Source organism: Populus alba, chromosome 9, assembly GCF_005239225.2.
Source record: "Populus alba chromosome 9, ASM523922v2, whole genome shotgun sequence".
NCBI lineage: Eukaryota > Viridiplantae > Streptophyta > Magnoliopsida > Malpighiales > Salicaceae > Populus > Populus alba.
This window is the reverse complement of record NC_133292.1, coordinates 12396260-12406664: the sequence shown is the minus strand read 5'-3', so window position 1 is coordinate 12406664 and position 10405 is coordinate 12396260. Positions and strand designations below refer to the sequence as shown.

The 10405-nt window shown below is 32.7% G+C and overlaps 1 protein-coding gene and 1 long non-coding RNA gene across 2 annotated transcripts; both read left to right on the top strand.

Annotated features, from left to right (window-relative positions):
* The first annotated feature begins 1074 nt into the window (after positions 1-1074).
* Positions 1075-2282, top strand: LOC140955932 (uncharacterized). The gene is made up of 2 exons (XR_012170703.1): positions 1075-1565; positions 1965-2282. It is a non-coding gene; the product is annotated as an uncharacterized lncRNA (long non-coding RNA).
* A 3765-nt stretch (positions 2283-6047) lies between these two features.
* On the top strand, positions 6048-9899 carry LOC118032403 (wall-associated receptor kinase-like 8). Its single transcript, XM_035037110.2, has 3 exons — positions 6048-7283; positions 7439-7591; positions 8513-9899. Exons 1-3 carry the CDS (start codon positions 6410-6412, stop codon positions 9724-9726), a joined length of 2241 nt encoding a protein of 746 aa, XP_034893001.1. The 5' UTR covers positions 6048-6409; the 3' UTR covers positions 9727-9899.
* The last annotated feature ends 506 nt before the right edge of the window (positions 9900-10405 follow it).

Below are 10405 nucleotides of genomic sequence, written 5' to 3'. Positions count from 1 at the left end.
TGATTTAAATAGTAATATTCAGAAAATAATAATCTCATAATTCATTACTTCTCGAAGTATTCTATGCACGGATAGTTTGACGTATAATATGGAAATAATTTTATAATATAAAAGAACATAGATTTTTATTCTTTATATATAAAAAAAGATTTGTCATGATATTCAGTGTAGATAGTACTTCTACATAATATACTTGATGAAAATGGCGAATTAATGTTGTCAGTAAATAAAAATAAATTCATAGAATAATTCATGTTATATAATGTTGTTCAGTTGCAAATTATGAAGTTAAATATAGGAGGTTTAAGTCAACTATCCACAAAACAGAAGGAAATTAACAATTCGAGAAAAAAAACTCCTAGACCTAGAATGCCTTTTTTAAAATTAATTATTGCAATGTTATTTAAGAAATCATTTGACCATATCATTATTTTTAAATGAGATTATACTTTTCTATGAGCCTAATATAAAACATATTATAAGCAAATTATCATGAATTTTCAATGAAAATAAAATATTTATTATTTTTATATGATTTTAATGAATTAATTATTTTTTGAATTTTCATACCAACAGATAAAAATTATAATGTTATTTTTTTAATTTGAGTCTTTTTTTAAGATGAAAATAAGTTTTTGTTAAAAAATTGCTACAAATAAAAAAATGTTTCCATTAAAAAAATTAACAAAAAAAAAAAGAGTTTGAAAGACATTTAAGATACATTTAAGAATATTTATTTCAATTACTTTGATTTTTTTTTTGTTAAAACGATGTTATAAATAGCAAAAGATATTTTTTGTCAAAAGAATAATATAAATAATTAGCCGGGAATTTAGCTTAAGAAATGTTTTCTCTCTGTTAGAATTTAAATCTTTGAAACCCTTAAGAATAATTATTTTTATAATTAAATAAAAATTAGTTTTGAAAATTATCCTGTGAAATCGCGTCAGATATAAAAACTACAAAGGACAACATATGGATTTAGCAAGACAAACATTTAAAACGATTAATGATGATGCAAGCTGATTTGGATAGTCATATTAATAATAATAATAAAAAAAAAAAAAAAAAAAAAGGAAGGAGAAGAAAGAAGACTAACCTCAGAAAACGTGAATACTGCTGTGGTTCATATGATCATTGACTTCTAACAAAAGCATAAAGTAACGGCATCTGCTCAAATAGAATACAGCATCAGAAAGGCTGAACCCAACGTTGGTGTTTGGATTTTTGATGGTTTCGCCTCCAACACAAAGAATTTTCACAACTTCATCATCTTTAATTTGAAGAATATTCTTTCTTCAACATTAGGCAACCCATTGAAAACTTTCTTGAACAAAAAGCCTAATCCTTCACAGTTCTTGAAGAAAGAATATTGTAACAGCTGATCAGCAGAAGGTCTCTTTGAAGGGTCATGATTGAGACAGGAAGCCACCATATCTTTGAACTCTTCAGTAAACTTCTTGTTCTTGAAATCTTTGCTGTGCTTCTCATGAATCATGATAATCAAAGAACCACCCAAATCTCTTCTTTATCATCATGATCAAAGACTTTGAAGGAGGAATGAGGTGAGAGAAAGGAGGTCCACCATGTGCTAATTCTAAGGCAGTAATACCGAAAGACCATATATCAGACTTGAAACTAGCTATAACCTGTATCTGAGTAATTTATAACCTCTGGTGCCATCCAATATGGGGTCCCTGAAAAATCAGTTAACCTCATTGTTGATGAGGAAGACGATGAGGATGATTTCACAATGATACTTGAGTCGTAAATCGAGACTGGCATGCCAGAATAGTCCGTGTGTATATTAACATTAGTAACCATGAATCCTTAATATATATTTATTATTATAATATTTGAATGCAGATACTTTTTATTTTTACATTTCCGCATGGATAGCTGAATTGATTTCCAGTGATAAACCATTACTGAAATGATCTGATTCATCTTTTTTGCTGGTGCAGCCAAACTCTGATGGTCTGACGGAGGACTGATAAATCGATCTATACGAGGATGCCGTGATAAATTTGTTTGCTGTTACCATGTTCTATATTTTCTCTGCTGGAATCTCAAGATTGTATAGAAATAGATGTTAAACAGCTCAGAGCTATATTAGCACAGCTTCTCCAGTCTCTCTTCAATATTAGCGTAGGAACTAGTTCAGTATCAAAATTGATGGAAACCTTGGGGACCTGCAGCTGTGCGGATCATTTACATAGGCAAGTATGCAAACCATGTTTTTCAATATGTTCTGTTATTTACATTTTGGAAAAATTCTCTTTCTCGGCACTGTTGCTGAATGGATTTCTATCAGCCTTCATGTCGCGCTTCTAGATGCTTGAGTGTTGGGCTCTGTGTTAGCTTCTGTGTGTTTCATGAAACTCAATAACATAATGTTTGGTTATCTTTAGCATTTTTGTTTTGAACATGAGACCCATAAAAATATGATATTTCACCGCAGGTTTTGTACAAGTAATTTTTTCATGTTTTTTTGTTGTGTTTTTATTAAGTGTAAAGTTGCACTCTTTGCTATTTACATAAGTGAACAGTAGAGAGTGCACGTGAATAGTAATAGTAGGGTGTGACTCTCCACTGTTCACATGAACAGTGGAGTGTTTCCGATTGGACCGGGTTCAGTCCAAAACTAAATGCATTGAACCGGGTACGATCTAGTAAAAAAATACAATTTTTTTAATTATGTTTTATATAAAAAATTAGAAGGAGATCGCTTGGTGATGCAGAATTTAATTGTAATTTCAGTTTTGTTCTTATCAGGTCCGATTCAGTTAAAAAAAATCAATTTTTATTTTTAATTGTGTTTTATTCAAAAAATTAGAAAGAAATCGCTTGATGACATAACATTTGCAGAATTTGATCGTAATCCCAATTTTATTCTTGATAATATTTTACCTGATGTTATTACGCACTTAAACAACCATGCAAAATATATATTTTTGTTGAATAGATTTTATATGTAATGACTTCGGATGACTCATGACTTCGGATGGGATATTTTCAGTACTTGAAAGAATAGAAATCTAAATACATCGCATTTGGATTAATTTTGGATTGCTATCAAAGAAAGATCGAAGAAAGGGCTCGCAAGGCTTCATTGATTAGATATTTGACGTGGACGTAAAAATATTCCAAAATGGCTGCCTTTGTGGTGGGGTATCCCGATAGTACAGTATTCTGAGGGACTTTTCTTCTCATTGTCTGTTTCTCCGCAACATTTGTTTTTGTCTTCAGGCCTCATTGACTAATGATTTAGATGGGATATTTTCCAATAGGATTAAAAAAAATAATACAATAAAGACAGAATTTTCCAAAAGAATTGGGACCACAGACGAAGAAGTTGAGAGGTCGGAGTAAGAGCATCACAGAAAGAAGAGTACCATTCCTGAGATAATTAAAGATGCTGAGATAATTAAAGATATCATTTAGTAATTTTGGTGCCAGTGATTCACTTCACATTTAGCAGTGTGTTAACATATGTTTTTTAAATTACTTTGCAATTAAAAAAAATTATTTTAGAATTTTTTTTTTTTTTAAAACACTTTAAAACAAAAAAACCAAATGGACACTTGGCAGAATGCGTGACCACCTCTAGGGAGCACTAGTTCAGTGGCATGGCTAACTATTTTTTTATCGTATAAAAAATATTAAAAAAGAAGTTAAATATGTCTTAAAAACATAAAAATATAATGTTCAGGAAAGTGTTTTCTGTCAGTCTCTCTTTGCTATATATTGTCTACCAGGAAATGAAGCTGCACAATTAAAAATTAGCGGGAGAGAGTTGGTTTGGAGAAGGAGCTTCTTTGTATACATATATTAAGTTGTATAGAAAATGATACTTCAGAAGAGGAGGGTGTTTTTGCTGATGATGTTGCTGCTAGTGGCTGCAGTAACAGGAGCAACAGCCAATCCAGATGTGAGAGATGGCTGCCGAGAAAGGTGTGGGGATGTTATTGTTCCTTACCCGTTCGGGATTGGGGAACAAAGATGTGCCATGAATGAAAACTTCTTTCTAAATTGCAGTTCCACTGATGAACTGTGGTTTCGAGAGGACATGCCTGCTCGCAATATATCATTGCTGAATGGCACAGTCACTGGTTTAATCTGCGTTGTTTCACAGGTCAACCACAAGAATGTGGTAAAACTGCTGGGCCTGTGCTTGGAGATAGGGATCAATTATTAGTTCAAATAATTAGGAAACTGCATGCCCTTCACAAGGCATTAGCTTTTTCACATGAATATTATATAGATCTCGAAGAGCATTAGTTTTTCTCTGTTTATAATCCACCCTTGTAATAGGAGGATTTATATGTTTGATCAGATTAACATATTTTAACTCATTTAATTATAAATCTAATTTAAAATAAATTATGAGATATTGGGTTTTTAAATTAATCATTACCACTATTATTAAACTCAACTTTTCATGATAAGTTCACCTGAAAACTGATTCATAATATTGAATTAGATAAGAGTTAATCTTATATGACTTAATAAACTTAGATTATCAATTGATGATATGAACAAAACTTAATTTAAATTTAAAAATAAAAAATTAATATGATATTATTTTAATTTTTTTTTAATTTTAAAATAATATTATAATATAATCAAATTAACTCGTAATGAAAACTTTGACCTGTAAAATGAGAACACACACCTGTAAAAAGGGTCCAATCGTTTCTTATTTTGGTTCGAGAAATTGCATGCGAGGACATAGCATGAAAAAATCCGAAACCCAAGTTTTGGACCAACTCAGGTTTAAAAACTATGGGTAAAAGGTTCATCCAGAGTCAAACTGTTCTTTCAAAAGCGAGATTCAAGTAAGGACTCTTTGTTACCTTTTTAAATTGTATTATTCCTCAATGGATAAAAAAAAAAAAAAAACTATTGATTAAGGCATAAAATAAATACTGTAAAAGAAGAAAAGCCGGTAAAAAAAAAAAAAAAAGATATAAATTTTCTTAGAAACGGGATAACAGAATTTTAAGAAATAAATTGCTTTTGAAGTAAGATAATGACATGTCTGTATATATGGGGTTTTTTTATAAAAAAAATGATATAGAGGACATGAAGGTGGATATATGTTTTTTTTTTTTTTTTAAAGACAGATAAAAATAAATAAAGATTGATCATGAAAGCTCAATTGTCTTTATCTTTCCCTCAATGATAAAAAAAAAAAAAAAAAACAAAAGATTAAAATCCCACTTGCTATGAACCATCTCCTCGGCAGCGAATGAAAGGGCTACCTCAGCATGTTTTCTCTTTGGTAGCCATTGATGACAAGGGAGAAATGCTTTGAAATAATAGCTTTTGAATTGGGTGTTAGTTCAATGCAAAGTGGGTATAGCTTTTGAACTGGTAGCCATTGATGAACTCTATTCACAGAAAAAGATGCTTTAATGCTTTCCTTTCCGTCGCTTTTTCTAAAGAAAAATTGGTGATTGCTTTCTTTGAAACGGCACCCACTTGTGCCCCCCAAAAGGAAACATTTGATGGTGCGTTGCCTCCCTTTTTCTAAAGAAAAGTTTCTTGATAATGCATCCTTTCTTGTCTTTCCTGCTCAAAAGGTTTTGATTCCTAGCCTTCATTTCAACTCAGCTGTTCAGCTGTACAGTTCTTCGGTTGGATCAATTATTAGTTCAAATAATTAGGGAACTGCATGCCCTTCACAAGATGTATCCTGGGCTAGAAGCCCTATCACTTATTCTGTATACTTGGGCCCTGCAGTGTTACACGTGATGCAATTTTTGTCTCAATTTTATGATTTGAATTTTCAGCTGTTTTTGTGTTATAAAAATATTTTTTTAAAAAATAATTGTTTTTATGTTTTAGATAATTTAATATATTAATATTAAAAATAATTTTTAAAAAATTAAAAAAATATTTTAATATATTTTTAAGTAAAAAAAACCCTTTAAAAAACAACACCTTATTCTAAAAGAACTCCAAATTTGCCTAACACTTTATAGCAATGCCTTGATTTTTTTTAGAATATTTGTGAAATTGTTCAACTATTCTTCTACATTGTTAACCTTAATGAATTTAAAAGATTGGAGCGAAAATGGGATTATGGAGGAAAAAATCATGATCTGCTTCGTCCATCATTTCAAGGCCATGGCCATGGCTGCTTCATTTCCTAGGGAGCACTAGTTCAGTGGCATGGCTAACTATTTTTTTATCGTATAAAAAATATTAAAAAAAAGTTAAATATGTCTTAAAAACATAAAAATATAATGTTCAGGAAAGTGTTTTCTGTCAGTCTTTCTTTGCTATATATTGTCTACCAGGAAAATTAGTGAAGCTGCACAATTCAAAATTAGTGGGAGAGAGTTGGTTTGGAGAAGGAGCTTCTTTGTATACATATATTAAGTTGGGTGGTGGTGTCTAGAAAATGATACTTCAGAAGAGGAGGGTGTTTTTGCTGATGATGTTGGTACTAGTGGCTGCAGTAACAGGAGCAACAGCAAATCCAGATGTGAGAGATGGCTGCCAAGAAAGGTGTGGGGATGTTATTGTTCCTTACCCGTTTGGGATTGGGGAACAAAGATGTGCCATGAATGCAAACTTCTTTCTAAATTGCACTTCTACTGATGAACTGTGGTTAGAAGAGGGCATACCTGCTCGCAATATATCATTGCTGAATGGCACAGTCACTGTAAGCATTTCTATAATGTTCTTTTGCTATGACAAGTCAGGGTCATTGCAGATGGAGATTTTAATGTCGTCTATTAAACTTGGACCAACCTACACATTTTCAGACTCTCGAAATGTGTTCACAGCAGTTGGTTGTGATACAACTTCCATGGTGACCAACGAGGAGGGGACATCCGGGGTTGGTTGTCTCTCTTTATGCACTGGAAATGTTACCATGTCAAAGGAGAATCCCTGCTTGGGTTCTGGATGCTGCCAGACCTCGATTCCCAAGGGTCTCAAGTCTCTGAATATTACCATTCAGAGCCGTCGCAACCTCAAGGATGTTTCCAAATTTAACCCTTGTAGCTTTGCTTTCCTTGAGGACAAAGACTCCCTTGACCTGTCGGATTGGCCACTCTCTCGAACTCCAAAACTTGAGGATTTGGATACATCAAATGTTGTGATCGAATGGGTAGCTCAAAACGAGACATGCGAAGAGGCTCAGGCCAATAAGAGTTCATATGCTTGTGGCATCAATACAAATTGCTATTACTCTGATAATGGTCAAGGATATCGTTGCGCATGCAAAAAAGGATTCGGAGGAAACCCATATCTTGAACAAGGGTGCCAAGGTAAAGCGACAGATGCCTTCAGTAGTTACGTAATTGAAATTAAAAGATTGCTCATTCCTCTTCTCAGATATTGATGAAACAAAACAACTTCTAAATTCGTAGACTAATTAAATTGTATTGAATTAAGGTAAACTCATAATTTGTTATGTTTGCAGATATTGATGAGTGCAAGGATCCCAAGAAATACACATGTCATGGTAAATGCCACAACACCATTGGGGATTACGAATGTAAATGTCCGCTTGGCATGAGCGGCGATGGCAAAAGAGGTTGCGGTGGGTTTGGGATCATCACAATTATTATTTCTGGTAATTAATGTGCATCCACTTCAATACGTGGCAGTGGCAGGTGTTCCTTGTTTTTCAACTATCCTATACGTAATTTATTAATCCAAAACATTTACTTTTGGGTTCAAAACAAAAGAACCGTACTAATATATAGTTCACTTACAAAATTAGACTAATCGAAAAACTAGTTTATTTTTTATTTTTAAAAAAATGTTCAAAATATTAAAATTTTCAATCGTAGAGTTTTATTTGAAAATATTTGTAAAGTGATGGCACGTCCCTCGCTACTGCTTAATTTGTTGCATATGCCACTCAAAGTCAATATTTAAGAACAAGTTATTCTAATATAGGATTAAAAAAAAAAAGTTTACCACGTTTGTCTTTCTTGAAAATCTTATGATAATTTTTTTTAAAAAAATTAAATTCTTCAAAATTTTGAAGGAATAATTATTTTTTCTTGAAAAGCTATGACAAAACCTTTTCGAAGATGCTCAAAAAGTGGATTATCTGTCTTTCTTGAAAATTTCATGAAATATAAAAAATTAATTTTTTAAAACAAATTTAAATTTTTTAAAACTTTAAAGGAATAAGAAATTTTCAAAATTGCTTATTGATTAACATTTTTTTTTGCAATATAATAATGATTAATGACTCAAACGTATAATATGTATAGATATTCATATCTATTATATTATAACTTATAGATTTTTTATAATTGATGAAAATATACTTTTTTATATAGTGACATATTGAACAGTTGGGTTAGATTGAGCTATTTATCTTATTAAATATTAAAATGTTTAGGAACATGGTATAACCTATATCAAAATTATAAGTTATTGCTTATGATGTTTCTTATTATTTTTTTTTATTAATGCGGTATTTGTTTTGCGAAAATGCATGAAATTATTATTAGTGTTTTTTTTTCCCTGAGAAATGCAGTTGTTGGTGGAGTTGTTGGAGTGTTGTTACTGCTCATTGGTGGTTGGTGGCTGTACAAAATCATTGAGAAAAGGAAGAGCATCGAACTGAAACAGAAGTTTTTCAGACAGAATGGTGGTCTCTTGTTACAGCAACAATTATCCTCAAGTGATCAAGGTATTTCCAAAACCAAAGTATTTCGCTCAGAGGAGTTGGAAACTGCCACAGATGGTTTCAATGTGAACAGGATACTTGGTCAAGGTGGCCAAGGTACCGTGTACAAAGGGATGCTAGCAGATGGACTAATTGTTGCTGTCAAAAGGTCCACAATGGTGAGTGAAGAAAACCTTGAAGGATTCATCAACGAGGTCTGTATTCTTTCACAAATCAACCAAAGAAATATAGTCAGGCTACTTGGTTGTTGTTTGGAGGCAGAAGTTCCTCTTTTAGTTTATGAATTTATTCCTAATGGAACTCTTTACGAGTATCTCCATCGCCAAAATGAGGAGTTCCCTTTATCATGGGAAATGAGATTACAGATTGCTGCTGAAACTGCCGGAGCACTTTCCTATCTTCACTCAGCAGCTTCCATTCCAATTTATCATCGCGATATAAAGTCCACCAACATACTCTTAGATCACAAGTATCGAGCAAAGATTGCCGATTTCGGGACTTCAAGATCACTCTCCGTTGATCAAACTCATTTGACGACTAATGTGCAAGGCACCTATGGTTACTTGGACCCAGAATACTTTTGGTCCAGTCAGTATACAGATAAGAGTGATGTCTATAGTTTTGGAGTAGTTCTTGCTGAGCTCTTAACTAGACAAAAAGCAATTCTTACAAACAAGTCACAAGAGCGCAAAAACTTGGCTGCACATTTTGTTCTTTTGATGGAAGAGAACAGAATTTTTGATATTGTTGATGCTCAAATTAAGGAGCACTGCCCCAAGGAGGATGTCATCGGTGTAGCTAATATTGCAATGAGATGCTTGAATTTGAACGGAAAAAAGCGACCGACAATGAAACAAGTCACATCAGAGTTAGAGAGGATCATTCAATTGTCACAAAAGAAGGACGTTCAACAAAATAACGAAGAATCTGAGAGCATCACGGCTGAAGTAATCAGTGCGAGGGATGATGCTTCTACATCAATTACTTGCAGCAGTTTTCAAGTTGATCAAGCTCTATCATCATCAGATGTCGAATCTTTGGTCCCTTTCAAGACTTGGTGATCCATCAATACGAAACGTGTCTCGACTCTGCAAGTTTTTCCTTTTTCTTTTTTCCTAATGTTCTTGGATAAACTTAAGACCATTTGTTTCAGTATTTGTTTTTGCGAAAATGCTTTAAGCCATTGTTGTCACTGTTTTTTCTTCTATATAAATCTTGCTCACGTTCTCCTTAATCTTATTATTTCTCTTCTCACCTCGGGAAAATATAGCAAATCACAAGAAGAAATGGAGTGACCTTGGTGTGCCTAGAAGGGACATCTTTGAATGCTTGAGTTTCTGGGTCATCCACTGAAGCAAAATGGAAACTGGTTTTTTAGAGTCCCTCCTCAGATTGTTGCTAATGGAGTCGAAGGCTGGGATTATTGTCTTGTAGGCTAATTATGGGTAAAAGTCCCAAGCTCTCCTCTGTTTCTGCTGTGGCAAATACCCTATGGTGGCCGGATGGTCCTGTTGAAGTTAAAGTTATGTTCATTCTTTTAAGTTGGTTTAAATTTAATTAGATGATAAAAGAATATGCAACAACTACAAACAAACAATTCTTCAAAAAAAAACATGAAACCATGTGAAAAAATTCATGGAGGTGCAAAATTAGATAAAAAAAGGATAAAAATCTAATTTAACCAAAGATATTTTGATAAATATGTAATATAGATAATAAGAGGCGAGTTAACCCGTGGTG

Coding starts and splice junctions, on each gene's coding strand:
- LOC118032403 (XM_035037110.2), top strand. CDS start 6,410: ATGATACTTCAGAAGAGGAGGGTGTTTTTGCTGATGATGTTGGTACTA. Junction 7,284..7,438: donor TCTTGAACAAGGGTGCCAAG/GTAAAGCGACAG, acceptor TTATGTTTGCAG/ATATTGATGAGTGCAAGGAT. Junction 7,592..8,512: donor CATCACAATTATTATTTCTG/GTAATTAATGTG, acceptor TGAGAAATGCAG/TTGTTGGTGGAGTTGTTGGA.